General features: G+C 41.0%; 1 protein-coding gene across 6 annotated transcripts in view; it reads right to left on the bottom strand.

The window, feature by feature from the left end:
• Positions 1-16,114, bottom strand: part of LOC129855643 (DENN domain-containing protein 1B-like) — a 179,712-nt gene that overhangs the window by 70,312 nt on the left and 93,286 nt on the right. For all 6 annotated transcript variants that reach the window (XM_055923522.1, XM_055923524.1, XM_055923525.1 and 3 more), the window contains 2 exons: positions 9,466-9,511; positions 8,075-8,176 (listed from right to left, as the gene is read on the bottom strand). In XM_055923522.1, the coding sequence (XP_055779497.1) occupies positions 8,075-8,176; positions 9,466-9,511 (148 nt within the window). The remainder of the gene's footprint in view (positions 1-8,074; positions 8,177-9,465; positions 9,512-16,114) is intronic.

The raw sequence follows: 16,114 nt of genomic DNA, 5'->3' as shown, positions 1-16,114 counted from the left end.
GCTCATTAAGCCACGGCCCAGCCTCCCCATAACAAGGACTGAAGTGGCTGGTGTAAAGAGCAGGGGGGTCACAGGTCAGACCGGGAACAGATCTCCATTTAACTCAGCAGCTGGAGATGATAATTAGCAGGTGCAGTGGTGATATCGGTCTCTCTGTAAAGGATAAGACTAGCGACTGTCATTGGATCATCGTATCTCTGCTGTGGGCTGGATGTGGTTCACACATACACACAACACACGTGGGCGCACACACATACGTCATGTAACACCATTCTGAAGTTTTATCTGATTGAACTGTAGGTCCTCTCCCAGTGAGTGTGTACATGTATTGACAAATATACACCGACATAATTATGCACAAAAATATGCTTAAAAAAGGGATTTTTTTTGCAGAGCACTCAAAATTGAATCACTTCAGAATATCCTAGAAATAACTTTTAAATAATATTACGTGCGTACAAGGACAGCAAAAACAATTCTAACAAACATGAAGTGTCCAAAGCAGTAAATGTGCCATATCTTTCAGCTCTGGTGCATTACATAGAGAAACAGAAAAGAGAAAAGTTTCATCATCATAACGAGACGCGGAGGATCTAGTACAGCCGTCAAGGATAACGAGGCTTGGCTGGTACTGTAGCGTCCTCTAAACACATGGGAACCAACATCAACTAACATTGTCTCACAGCACACAGTCACACCACGTTACCGTACAGGCACTAACTGTCTGACGACTTTTACTCTGGCAAAAGGCACAGCACAGCTAATTGTTACTGAGCATTTCACCACTATTTATCTACAACTAGACAGCAGTGGAACCGTACACGGTTTGTCGCCCTAGCTAAAACCCAGCAGCATTTTGTAGAGAAAGGAAAAGCAAAGGTAAGTGTTTGCCTAAATATAATGGAGCATTTATCAGTGATTGGAGCAGTGGAAAAATTTGCTTAAACCCAGCAGCAATTTGACATAGAAAATAATCTATATCCTAATTATATAGAATGTGTTTAAAATGAAAAATTGATTAAAAAATACTTGTAATAATGACAATGCCAATTAAGGCTCTACCAGCGCATATAAAACTCCCAAATTTCAACCCTGACACTGCTGCTGTGGTAGAAAGTTTGGGTTTTCTCTTCGAACAAAAAAATGATGTTTTGTTAAGATTCTGTCCAGGGAAAGAAGGCCGTGGGGATGCAATTAAAGAACTACAAAGAAGAAGAAAAAAATAGTTATGAAAATCTCCCGCTTTCTTTTGATGTACTGCTGCCTGAATGTTACACATACACTCATGCACAAAGACATGTGTGTGCGCATGCACACACACACACACAAAACAACGCACTCCACCCACATTTAAAAAATAATTTAAAAAAAGAATATCTGACACATAAAACTCAATATAAAACTATTCTTACCCTTAAGAGTCCTTCATTCTTTTAACTGCAATTTCTACTATATAAACCAATTCATCATGACAATGTTATTCAAGACAAACACACTCAATTGCTTGTATATTTATATCCAAAATCATTATTTCATTAACGGTCTTCTCTAGTTGCAAAGCAAAACTATGACTTCCAAGTCCATCAGTCTCAACCTCTAATTGTAAGATGAGAGGACAGAGAAGGCAGGTGAAGTAGGTTTTAATATCTTGTGCTGTCTTTCCTGCTGGTGAGATGTGTAGCTAGATGTCCCACAGGAAAACAAAGAAAGACACTGTTACCTACAGCCCATATGAGCAGGACTATAGATCCATCATCATTTTATTACCCGCAGTGAAATAAGCACATCAAACAGACGATGATGATGTGTGTGTGTCTGTGTCTGTGTGTGTGTTCATTTTAACTAATAGGGATATCTAATGGCAGATGCTACTCCCTGAAGTGGGGTTACTTTGTCAGGCTGACCCTGTATAGCAGGCTCCGGGATGAGCTGGGAGTTTTGCATACATAATTAAACATATCTAAATGTCATCTTTACTTCAAACACTAACTGGTCTCTGGTGCTCCCTGGGTTGACTTCAAATACAGAATGGACCAGAGCATCAACACACACACAGAGAGAAAGAGACTCAGAGAGAGAGAGAGGGAGACTCAGAGAGAGAGACTCAGAGAGAGAGAGAGACTCAGAGAGAGAGAGAGAGAGAGAGAGAGAGAGTGAAAGACTCAGAGAGAGAAAGACTCAGAGACAGAGAGACAGAGAGACAGAGAGACAGAGAGACAGAGAGACAGAGAGAGAGAGAGAGAGAGAGAGAGAGAGAGAGAGAGAGAGAGAGAGAGAGAGAGAGAGAGCAGAGTAAACATTCCCCAAACTCCAAAACTCCATTTGATGGACAAGATTGGGAATTGTAGTTTGAAGCAGAAACAGAGTGTACATTGAGTTAAACTAAGTCAAGGCAATTTAACAAGAGACAGTTGTCAGTCACGGACGCATATGCACGCCCCCCCCCCCCAAAAAAACATGATATGAATCGTCATCAGATCATAATCAAAACAGTTACCTGTCGTTAACCTTCTTTTAACTCATTATGCTTCATTAATAAGAAGTGAGCAATCCTAGCGGAAGCAGCACAGTTCAGTACTGCTCTTAATGTACAAGCCAATTTCTGAGGTAGGTAGCTTATAGTTTGGGAAATCCTGGAGCTGCTTCACAGTGGAAATGAGTTGAGGTGAAACACACACACACACACCTGGCCCTACTCTGTATGCAGTGTACAGCTGTGGCTGTGGCTGTGGCTAACGCGTATTGTGAACGAAGCAGAAACGTGTAAGTAGAGAAATCTTTCTCCTAATTTAAATGTCAGCTTGGCGTTTTGAGCGATTATCGTTCACCGTCAACAGGACTCAGTGTGACTTTTAGTGCGACAGGAGTGTACCTTCCTCTGCATGTATGCGTGTGTGTGTGTGTGTGTGTGTGTGTGTATGTGTGTGTGTGTAGCTGCGTTGGCTGCTGATGATGTTGTTTTCTGTGAACGTCTGAAGCTGAACTCCCAATTAAAGCTGTTGTGTTTGATTACCTGTGCCAGGTTATCTCTTGAGACACACACACACACACACACACACACACACACACACACACACACACACACACACACACACACACACACACACACACACACACACACACACACACACACACACACACACACACACACACACACACACACACCTCTCGCCCTCTGCCATATTTGTTAACTTCCAACCAGTCTTAAAATAGAACAAGTAGGTGTGCACTGGGTACATTTCCCTCATTGATTGGAAACACAGATGATCAAATATAGGAAGGGTAGAAATGTAAGGAACAGTGTGTCAAAAAAGCCGTTGGCGACAGAGAACAGAGGGAATTGCACATTGCGATCTGAAAGAGGTTCTCGTACATTTTACTTTGAATGTGTAAAACACACAAAAGGAAGAATAAATTGTTTTATTTTATTTATTTTTATCCTCCAGTCATAGGTTTTGATATTAAGTCTTCGCGATCGAATAAAAATGGGATTCAGTCGCACATTGTTTGTTTTCAGAATTAATGTCTGCCTAATTTGCTATTCTTGGATACTTTTAATGACTGGCGTGGTAAATAACCACACTACACCCCAGCCCAATTATAACTGTATCACTGTGTGGGAGAAGTCTGCAAAACAATTCAAAAAACACAAAGAATGAAAGAAACAAAGAATAAAAGCACCTTGATCTTTAGAACAGCAGTGGTTCATATGGCACATTCCTTGTTCTATACACTTGTCAACACGTTGATTGTAATAAAACACACATAGACCTCAGAGACTAGATTAGTAGCATCTGTAGAAAAGCGGCTGAAACTTTAAAAGAGTTTAAGAACCTATAAACCTTTTCAGACCCATGCCACAAATTAGCAAAAAATTTTTTAAACTCAAAACAATGCCACTAATGAATACATATTAAGAGTAAATTGTTCTCAACAAAATATAAAAAGGGACTTTTTAACATTATATTACACCGTTACAATATTGTAATTTAACGATATAAAATGATTTATTTAAATCTATAAATGTGCTTAATATCCCAAACAGATTAAGGACAGGAAATAGATTTGCATTATATATCAGCTGCATGATATTTCCATTTCATTTGCAATACTCAACAAGAAAAATGTAAATGTTTTGTGCAGAAACATTCTGATGTCATATTTTTATTTTATTAAACGTAATTTCATTAAACAAAAATAATCTCAACAGGAAAAAAGACAACAGCTTATTTTAGAAAATGCCTTCACAACTGCCAAAATTCAACCTTTATCGAAAGATTATTCATGTGTAATACTACCACCGTCAAAAGTGAACATTCTCAGTGCGTAGTAGCACGACAAATTCAGAACAAAAATACAATTAACACAGGAACTTAAACTCCGTCTCATCTGATGTTTCCAATAAAAACACACGTCAAAAATAATTCTCAGAAGGTTACACAAATCCTTTTTTCACCCTTTTACCAATTATTCTCTCTATTTGTAAATCTTTCGCTTTTTCGCCGAGCGGAAGCGCTATTGGCGTGGTAGCATTTCTAATAGTCAATAAATCTCAAATATTATGTGTGGAATTGGGGGAAATGGCCATTAAAGGGCAGGCAGCGGGCAGCTGCGGGGTCCTGTCTGGGAGCGGGCCAGGTAATGCAGGACGTCTGTGACCCCTGACCCCTCCAGAGTAGGGCCAGTGGTCAGCCGACGCCACATGTGACTAATAAAATGTGATTTGATTTGATGCACAAAGTTGCTCCGCAGCCGCAATTAGATACATACATCTCCCAAAAAGCTTTGCCTCCAATCAATATCGGAGAGTGCTGCTATTTATTTTTTTATACTTGAAACACTCAAACCAAAAAATTTGCCCCTGAATCTATTTTAATATACTTGGTTTTATGGAAGGAATGAGGCATTGGATTTTCTAAATGTGGATAACTTGTAGAAAACTCTCACTATCTGAATCCCAGGTTAGATAATGCTGAGGTGAAAGGAGATGCAGGTTATCAGGTCTGCTAATCTTTATCTACTAATGCAGTTTGCTCCTGATAAATTCATATTAACAGTACCAATTGAATTAACTGTACATTCTTCCTCTTAAATGCTAACTGCTCTTGATAGGTTTAGCGTATGCCGTTGTATTCATCATCAGGACGCCACAGTACAGCCAGCGAGAACAGGTAAATGAAGTGTATATTTTAGCTGTATAAAGTTATGACACTTCTATAAAGACTCCACTTTGTTTGCAATAACAGATCTATGACGTTCATCTCTAGCAGCCAGTTTAACAGTTTCTTATTCTGAGATTAAGACAGACTATTTTAATTAAGCCTTCAGTTCCCCGGCCGTTGGTTCTGACGAACTGAGCAATGCCTCTCAACCATCCTACTGTATGTAAACACAATTATCAGATGCCATGTGGCACGTCCTTCTAACTAACGAGCAAACTAACAAGGGACTTGGAATTCCCCGCAATTAGTACCTGCTCTTTTCCTGATTCATCTACATCACCCCTAGCGATGAGGGGGCAGGAGAGAGTGAATGTTTTTTCGATTTTTTTCTCTCCCTGTAATAAATATATGATGGTACTGTACTGTAGTAGGTGACACATCTTGTTTCAGGCGGTGTAATTCGCCGCGATATGAAGAGTGTGTTCCGTGATTAGTCGGAGGGAAATGGCGAGCTCGAGGATCAAAGCAGCCACTTAATTTAGCAGACGACAAAGACAAAGGCTTTCCTCTGTTGCCTGTCGGATTCAAAAGAGCCATCTCCCTTTTATGACAGACTCAGTTTGCGCTTTAATTTAGGATTGGAGTCCCTGGGCACAGAGAGACGGGCTGCTGCACAGTCAGAGAGAGAGAGGTAGCCGTTCTGCAGGTATAAGTATACTATTAGGGCTGTGTGTGTGTGTGTGTGTGTGTGTGTGTGTGTGTGTGTGTGTGTGTGTGTGTGTGTGTGTGTGTGTGTGTGTGCGTGCGCCTGTGTGCACACGCATGTGTGTGTCTGTATGAGTACAGTACACACACACACACACTGCTTCACAAGGAGTATTAAATCCCCCCTAGAGAAGAAAGAAACAAACAGCCTCCTGCGTGATTCAAACGGAGGGATGACAGGCATGCATGTGTGTGTGTGACCCTGGTTTCCTGTTGCACTGACCGGTGTCAGTGCTACATTAATTAAAGAGATGGAGCTGGCAGGTGGCTGTAGAGACACCACTGGTAATTGGCCCCCTTCTCTCTCTTTCGCTCCCTCTCTTTCCCTGCTTCCACAAACCCAGTCTCTCCTCCTCTCCCTCCGTCCCTTCTCAAACAGTCTTTCTCGCTCTGTCGTTCCCGGAGACGTGCCACTGGGCAGGCAGAAAAAGCAGTCTTTGAGGAATAATGATTAGAATAGAGGGAGATGAAGGGGAGAGATGTTTCCACAGATCTGATGGCTGATGAATGCTTCTCGCCTTTCAGTGGGTGTATTTGTATGTGCATGTGTGTATCGCAGGATTTCCCACAAGCGCTGCTAAGGACCAGGGGGGTGGGGGGGGACAGGGTTGTTAGACAAGTGAGGAAGAGTGTGTGTGTACATCCTTAAGAAGACATGGATTTACAGTGCATTCGGAAAGTATTCAGACCCCTTCACCTTTTCCACATTTTGTTACATTACAGCTTCATTCAAAAATTGATTAAATTGTTGTTTTTTCTCATCAATCTACACACAACACCCCATAATGACTAAGGAAAATCAGGTTTTAAGAAATGTTTGCTAATGTATTAAACATAAAACATAAATATCACATTTACATAACTATTCAGTCCCTCGGTACTTTGTTGAAGCACCTTTGGCAGTGATTACAGCCGAGTCTTTTTGGGTATGACACAGGTAGCCTAGTGGTTAGAGCGTTGGGCCAGTACCCAAAAGGTTGCTGGATCAAATCCCCGAGCTGACAAGGTAAAAATCTGCCATTCTGCCCCTGAACAAGGCACTGTTTCCCGGTAGGCCGTCATTGTAAATAAGAATTTAGACAATTCCTTCGACCTCATGGCTTGGTTTTTACTCTGGCATACACTATCAACTGTGGGACCTAGGTGTGTGCCTTTCCAAATCATGTCCAATCAATTTAATTTACCACAGGTGGACTCCAATGAAGTCGTAGAAACATCTCAAAGATGATCAATGGAAACGGGATGCACCTGAGCTCAATTTCGAGTCTCATAGCAAAGGGTCTGAATACTTATGTAAATAAGGTGTTTCGCTTTGTCATTCTGGGTTATTGTGTGTACATCGATGAGAACATGTTTTATTTAATCCATTTTAACATAAGGCGTAACAAAATGTGGGAAAAGTGAAGAGGTCTGAATACTTTCCCAATGCACTGTACTACTTGATGTTGATGAATGAGAGAAAGAAAGAGGGAACAGAGAAGGAAGGTATGAATGGAGGAATGTGTGTATACTGTGCAAGATAGTGTGAGAGAGAAACAAGAGAGACAGAGAGTAGATGTGAAAGAGGCTCTGCATATAGTACCAGTCAAAGGTTTGGACACACCTACTCATTACAGAGGTTTTCTTTATTCTTTATATTTTCTACATTGTAGAATAATAGTGAAGACATCAAAACTATGAAATAACACATATGGAATCATGTAGTAACCAAAAAAGTGTTAAACTAAACAAAATATATTTGAGATTCTTCAAAGTAGCCACCCTTTGCCTTGATGACAGCTTTGCACATTCTTGGCATTCTCTCAACCAACTTCTCCTGGAATGCAGTCTTGAAGGAGTTCCCACATATGCTGAGCACTTGTTGGCTGCTTTTCCTTCACTCTGCGGTCCAACTCATCCCAAACCATCTCAATTGGGGTGAGGTCGGGTGATTGTGGAGGCCAGGTCATTTGATGCAGCACTCCATCACAATGTAGAAAATATAAAAAATAAAGAAAAACCCTTGAATGAGTAGGTGTCCAAACTTTTGACTGGTACTGTATGTGCATGTGCAATAAGAATGATTGCGGGGGGCAGGCTCTGTGTGTGTGTGTGTGTGTGTGTGTGTGTGTGTGTGTGTGTGTGTGTGTGTGTGTGTGTGGGCTCACCACGTCGCTGGGCAGGTTCTGCAGGTCATCCTGGGGGCTCTCCAGTGTGTTGGTGTCCACATTCAGAATCACTACATCCTCCAGTGACCTGCTGCGCACTCTCTGAGAGGACAAACACAGGTCGTCAGCTAAACACACACACCAATCATCATAAAGAAACAATTATCCCTCACACACACCAGCAAAAGTTTCTGGTTTGAAAAATAATTCACCCTCCCCCAAAAAGTTTAAGAAATTTAAACACAGACCATATTTATTCATCTCGGAGTGTTTTTAATGGAACAATAACAGTTTTTATTGTTCCAGAACTCGATACAGTGCTGCAAATTTCACAGCTCATTATAATAAGTCACACACACCTGTTCTATAACCTCATGCTCGTCTTACCGCCAGAGTGTTTTAGATTTAAATAGACTGACAAGTAACATTTAAAACTACAGTCAAAAACAAATTTGCTCCACACACACACACCCACACAGACAAATACACCAAAATGAAAAATAGCACATAGCAAACATTCAAAGTCTGCAAACATTTTCGAGCAGTGTAAATCCTGATGCATCAACAGTAGTCTGCTGTGCTGGGCTGGAGTCTTCCTGAAATCTACAAACCACACTGATCTTTATGTGGTGCTCAGTAGGCAGGTGGGGCTGGAGATCTCTACTTTGTCACTTTTGTCTGTGATAGTCTGGGATACGGAGACTCTCATATACACATACTGACACAGATATACACACATGAGCAAACATACAGGCACATACAGTACACACACACAGTCATACACAACACACACACACACACTTGTGTGACAGTGGTGGCTGCGGAGGCTAGCATGCTGATCTGGCAGTGCACGAGAGAGGGTCTGTCACTGGTACAGTGTGTGATAAATACCGCTACTGCCAGGAACGTCACACACACACACACCCGCGGTGACGGGTCTACCCCCGACCAACACACCAGCTCTCAATAATGAAGCACAAAAGCTCTTTGTTTGTGAAAACTGTCTTTTTCTCTGTCATTTATTTTTTTCTTAAATTGGTAAGCATGCACACAAAACCTACAGGCAGAAAAGGAAAAGTATTGCCAATATCCTTTTGATTTGATTTCCAGTGTTGGATACGTCAATGTAAATATTGCATCATTATGAAGTTCACAGTTTAATTCATTCTCACAGCTGCAATCACAGCTGTTTGATCACACTTATATACTGTACACATCCATTATATACTGTACCACTACAAACTGACAAATACATTTAAAAAACTAGATACGACATTTTTGAAAAATTGAATAATTAAATCACAATACATTTAATAAAATATAGCGGGATAGATTCAGAATCAGAATCTAATTTAGATATAATATGATGTGTCTGCGATTGTTTGACTTACCTCTAGCAGACTGAGATGAACTCCCACAAGGTATGGCATGGGGGCACTAGGGAAGAGAGAATTTGAAAGGAGGATCTGAGTCAAGAATACATTATTAATGATAAAATAACGACTGGGTAAAATAATGAATGTATTTTATATATATATATATATATATATATATATATATATATATATATATATATATATATATATATATATATATATATATATATATACATATATATATACATATATATACATATATATATATACATATATATATATATATATATATACATACATACATACATACATACATACATACATACATACATACATACATACATACATACATACACAGTAACATTGTAGAATAATAGTAAACATATTTTAGATTTGAGATTCCTTGATGATAGCGTTGCACACTCTAGGCATTCTCTCAACCAGCTTCATGAGGAATGCTTTTCCAACAGTCTTGAAGGAGTTCCTACATATAATGAGCACTTGTTGGTTGCTTTTCCTTCTCTCTGCAGTCCAACTCATCCCAAACCATCTCAATTGGGTTGAGGTCCTGTGATTGTGGAGGCCATGTCATCTGATGCAGCACTCCATCACTCTCCTTCTTTGTCAAATAGCCCTTACACAGTCTGGAGGTGTGCTGGGTCATTGTTGTGTTGAAAAACAAATTATAGTCACACTAAGCGCAAACCAGATGGGATGGCGTATCGCTGCAGAATGCTGTGGTAGCCAAGCTGATTAAGTGTGCCAATTCTAAATAAATCACTGCCAGTGTCACCAGAAAAGCATCCCCGCACCATCACACCTTCTCCATGCTACATGGTGGGAACTACACATGCAGAGATCATCCGTTCCCCTTCTCTGCGTCACACAAAGACACGGTGGTTGGAACAAAAAATCTAAAATTTGGACTCATCAGACCAAAGGACAGATTTCCACCGGTCTAATGTCCATTGCTTGTGTTTCTTGGCCCAAGCAAGTCTCTTATTATTATTGGTGTCCTTTAGTAGTGGTTTCTTTGCAGCTATTCAACCATGAAGGCCTGATTCATGCAGTCTCCTCTGAACAGTTGATGTTGAGATGTGTTGGTTACTTGAACTCTGTGAAGCATTTATTTGGGCTGCAATTTCTGAGGCTGGTAAATCTAATGAACGTAACCTCTGCAGCAGAGGTAACTCTGGTTATTCCTTCCCTGTGGCAGTCCTCATGAGAGCCAGTTTCATCATAGAGCTTGATGGTTTTTGCGACTGCACTTGAAGAAACTTTCAAAGTTCTTGAAATGTTCCGTATTGACTGACCTTCATGTCTTAAAGTAATGATGGACTGTCGTTTCTCTTTGCTTATTTGAGCTGTTCTTGACATAAAATACATAAAATAATATACAGAAAGTACCCGAGCTCTGAAGCAAGCTTCCAGAAAATTGAAACGGAAATGGCGTTACACCAAACTAGTCTTCCGACTAGCTTGGAAAGACAGTACCGTACAGTATCGAAGAGCCCTTACTGCAGCTCGATCAACCTATTTTTCCAACTTAACTGAGGAAAATAAGAACAATCCAACATTTATTTTTGATAATGTCGCAAAGCTAACTAAAAAGCAGCATTCCCCAAGAGAGGATGGCTTTCACTTCAGCAGTGATAAATTCATGAACTTCTTTGACGAAAAGATCATGATCATTAGAAAGCTCCTCTTTAAATCTGCATATTCCTCCAACGCTCAGTTGTCCTGAGTCTGCACAACACTGCCAGGACCCAGTATCAAGGGGGACACTCAAGTTTTTTAATACTATATCTCTTGACACTTTGATGAAAATAATCATGGCCTCTAAACCTTCAAGCTGCATACTGGACCCTATTACAACTAAACTACTGAAAGAACCGCTTCCTGTACTTCGCCCTCCTAATAAACGTCTCTCTATCCCCCAGATGTGTAACAAACTCACTAAAAGTGGCAGTAATAAAGCCTCTCTTGAAAAAGTCAAACCTTGACCCCCAAAAAAAAAAAAAAAACTAAATTGGCCTATATCAAATCTCCCATTCCTCTCATGAAAATAAAAAAAAAGCTGTTGCGCAACAACTCACTGCCTTCCTGAAGACAAACAATGTATAGAGTCTGGTTTTAGACCCCATCATAGCACTGAGACTGCACTTGTGAAGGTGGTAAATGACCTTTTAATGGCGTCAGACCGAGGCTCTGCATCTGTCCTCGTGCTCCTAGACCTTAGTGCTGCTTTTGATACCATCGATCACCACATTTTTTAGGAGAGATTGGAAACCCAAATTGGTCTACACGGACAAGTTCTGGCCTGGTTTAGATCTTATCTGTCAGAAACATATCAGTTTGTCTCTGTGAATGGTTTGTCCTCTGACAAATCAACTGTAAATTTCGGTGTTCCTCAAGGCTCTGTTTAAGGACAACTACTGTTTTCACTATATATTTTATTTATTGTTGATGTCATTCGGAAACATAATGTTAACTTTCACTGCTATACGGACGACGCACAGCTGTACATTTCGATGAAACATGGTGAAGCCCCAAAATTGCCCTCCCTGGAAGCCTGTGTTTCAGACATAAGGAAGCGGATGGCGGCAAATGTTCTACTTTTAAACTCGGACAAAACAGAGAAGCTAGATCTAGGTCCCAAGAAACAAACAGATCTTCTGTTGAATCTGACAATTAATCTTGATGGTTGTACAGTCGTCTCAAATAAAACTGTGAATGACCTCGGCGTTACTCTGGACCCTGATCTCTCTTTTGATGAACATATCAAGACTGTTTCAAGGATAGCTTTTTTCCATCTACGTAACATTGCAAAAATCAGAAACTTTCTGTACAAAAATTATGCAGAAAAATGTATCCATGCTTTTGTCACTTCTAGATTAGACTACTGCAATGTTGTACTTTCCGGCTACCCGGATAAGCACTAAATAAACTTAGTGCTAAACACGGCTGCTAGAATCTTGACTAGAACCAAAAAATGAGATCATATTACTCCAGTGCTAGCCTCTCTACACTGGCTTCCTGTTAAAGCAAGGGCTGATGTCAAGGTTTTACTGCTAACCTACAAAGCATTACATGGGCTTGCTCCTACCCATCTTTCCGATTTGGTCCTGCCGTACATACCTACACGTACGCTATGGTCACAAAACGCAAGCCTCCTTACTGTCCCTAGAATTTCTAAGCAAACAGCTGGAGGCAGGGCTTTCTCCTATAGAGCTCCATTTTTATGGAATGGTCTGCCTATCCATGTGAGAGACGCAGACTTGGTCTCGACTAAGTCTTTATTGAAGACTCATCTCTTCAGTAGGTCCTATGATTGAGTAGAGTCTGAAGGTGAACAGAAAGGCACTGGAGCAACGAACCGCCCTTGCTGTCACTGCCTGGCTGGTTCCCCTCTCTCCACTGGGATTCTCTTTCTCTAACCCTATTACAGGGGCTGAGTCACTGGCTTACTGGTGCTCTTCCATGCCGTCCCTGGGAGGGGTGCATCACTTGAGTGGGTTGAGTCACTGACGTTATCTTCCTATCCGGGTTGGCACCCCCCCCTTGGGTTTGTGCCAAGGGGGAGATCTTCGTGGGCTATATTCGGTCTCATTCGGTCTCTCTCTCTCTCTCTGAGGACCTGAGCCCTAGGACCATGCCTCAGGACTACCTGGCCTAATGACTCCTTCCTGTCCCAAGTCCACCTGGTTGAGCTGCTGCTCCAATTTCAACTGTTCTGCCTGCGGCTATGGAACCCTGACCTGTTCATCGGACGTGCTACCTGTCCCAGACCTGCTGTTTTCAACTCTCTAGAGACAGCAGGAGCGGTAGAGATACTCTGAATGATCTAGCTATGAAAAGCCAACTTACAGTTACTCCTGAGGTACTGACCTGTCATTTATGAACATCTTGGCCATGTTCTGTTATAATCTCCACTCGGCACAGCCAGAAGAGGACTGGCCACCCCTCATAGCCTGGTTCCTCTCTAGGTTTCTTCCTAGGTTCCGGCCTTTCTAGGGAGTTATTCCTAGCCACCGCAGGGTTTTAGGCTGGGTTTCTATACAGCACTTTGTGACATAAGAAGGGCTTTATAAATACATATGATTGATTGATTGACATGGACTACATTACCAAATGTATAGCACCCCTACCTTGTCACAACACAACTGCTTGGCCCAAACGCATTAAGAAGGAAAGAAATTCCACAAATTATCTTTTAACAAGGCACACCTGTTAATTGAAATGCATTACTGGGGACTACATCATTTAGCTGGTTAAGAGTATGCAAGGCTGTCATCAATGCAAAGGGTGGCTACTTTGAAGAATCTCAAATATAAAATATATTTTGATTGATTTGTTAAACAATTTTCTGGTTGCTACATGATTCCATGTGTTATTTCATAGTTTCGATGTATTCACTATTATTCTACAATGTAAAAAATAGTAAAAATAAAGAAAAACCCTTGAATGAGTAGGTGTTCTAAAACTTTTGATCGTCAGTGTACATACACACAGAGTGCATTCAGAAAGTATTCCCAAAACCCTTTCCCTTTTTCCACATTTTGTTACGTTACAGCCTTATTCTAAAATGGATTAAATAAAAAGAAAATCCTCATCAATCTACACACAATACCCCATAATGACAAAGTTAAAGCATTATTTACATAAGTATTCAGACCATTTGCTATGAGACTCGAAATTGAGCTCAGGTGCATCCTGTTTACATTGATCATCCTTGAGATGTTTCTACAACTTGATTGGAGTCCACCTGTGGTAAATTCAATTGTACATGATTTGGAAAGGCACACCTGTCTATAAAAAGGTTCTACAGTTGACATGCATGTCAGAGCAAGAACCAAGCCATGAGGTCGAAGGAATTCGTAGAGCTCTGAGACAGGATTGTGTCGTGGCACATATCTGGGGAAGAATACCAAAACATTTCTGCAGCATCAAAGGTTCCCAAAACACAGTGGCCTCCATCATTCTTAAATTTAAAAAGTTTGGAATCACTAAGACTCTTCATAGAGCTGGCCGCCTAGCCAAACTGAGCAATCGGGATAGAAGGGCATGGTCAGGGATGTGACCAAGAATGCGATGGTCACTCTGACAGAGCTCTAGAGTTCCTCTGTGGAGATGGGAGAACCTTCCAGAAGGACAACCATCTCTGCTGCACTCCACCAATCAGGCCTTTATGGTAGAGTGACAGCCCGCTTGTAGTTTGCAAAAAGGCACCTAAAGGACTCTCAGACCATGAGAAACAAGATTGGTCTGATGAAATCAAGATTGAACTCTTTGGCCTGAATGCCAACAGTCACGTCTGGAGGAAACCTGGCACCATCCCTATGATGAAGCATGGTGGTGGCAGCATCATGCTGTGGGGATGTTTTTCAGCGGCAGGGACTTGGAGACTAGTCAGGATCAAGGGAAAAATTAACGGAGCAAAGTACAGAGAGATCCTTGATAAAAACCTGCTCTAGAGAGCTCAGGACCTCAGACTGGGGCGAAGGTTCACCTTCTAACAGGACAACAACCCTAAGCACACAGCCAAGACAACACAGGAGTGGCTTCGCGACAAGTCTCTGAATGTCCTTGAGTGGCCCAGCCAGAGCCCGGACTTGAACCCGATCGAACATCTCTGTTGAGACCTGAAAATAGCTGTGCAGCAACGGTCCCCATCCAACCTGACAGTGCTTGAGAGGATCTGCAGAGAAGAATGGGAGTAACTCCCCAAATACAGGTGTGCCAAGCTTGTAGCGTCATACCCAAGAAGACTCGAGGCTGTAATCGCTGCCAAAGGTGCTTCAACAAAGTACTGAGTAAAGAGTCTGAATAGTTACGTAAATCTGATATTTAAAAAAAAAATTTTTTTTATACATTTGCAAATATTTCTAAAAACCAGTTTTTCCTTCGTCATTATGGGGTATTGTGAGTAGATTGATGAGGGAAAAAATCTATTTAATCCATTTCAGAATAAGGCTGTAACAAAACAAAATGTGGAAAAAGTCAAGGGGTCTGAATACTTTCCAAATGCTCTGTACATACAGTATGAGGAGAAAGCTGAAGTCGTAACCTTTTCACTGATGTAATCAGATCTCATGTTTGATTCCCAGTTCGTCCACTAGATCGCAGTAGAAGATCACATGATGTGACTTGGCCACTTGAAACCAGATGCGTCTGGTTTGATCTGGTTTGGGTAGTGACTCACTGTGTAAAAATGGCTTTACGGATTTTCAAGCCTGACATCTTAAAAGGACCCTAGCGATTTTAAATAATACACAGGCGAAGAAACTTCAAACTCCTTTTCCCATTTATTTTCTCCATTGGAAACCACTGAGATATAGCAACGGCGCATAGAGAGGATCATTCAAGGCAATGTCAAATTTAATGTAGAAATAAATGCATTGCATTACAATTACCACCAAGGTGTACCATTTCCACGCACTTTTGGTGACTTTACCTAAATTGCCTAAATCTGGATCTCTTCTAGTTTTAAAGTTATGGTCCATTTTATACAAAGGAATTGGCATAGTAGGCAATTTAACCAATCACAGCCCTCCTTTAACTTGTATAAGTTGAATATCCTGCAAATCACCAGCAGAGGGCTACCATTTTGAATCCATTTTCACATTCACTCTGTTGGTAATGCTTACAAATTGGATCATAGCTT

This window comes from Salvelinus fontinalis, chromosome 5 (assembly GCF_029448725.1).
Source record: "Salvelinus fontinalis isolate EN_2023a chromosome 5, ASM2944872v1, whole genome shotgun sequence".
Lineage (NCBI taxonomy): Eukaryota > Metazoa > Chordata > Actinopteri > Salmoniformes > Salmonidae > Salvelinus > Salvelinus fontinalis.
The sequence above is the reverse complement of the archived record's forward strand: the minus strand, read 5'-3'. Positions and strand labels throughout refer to the sequence as shown.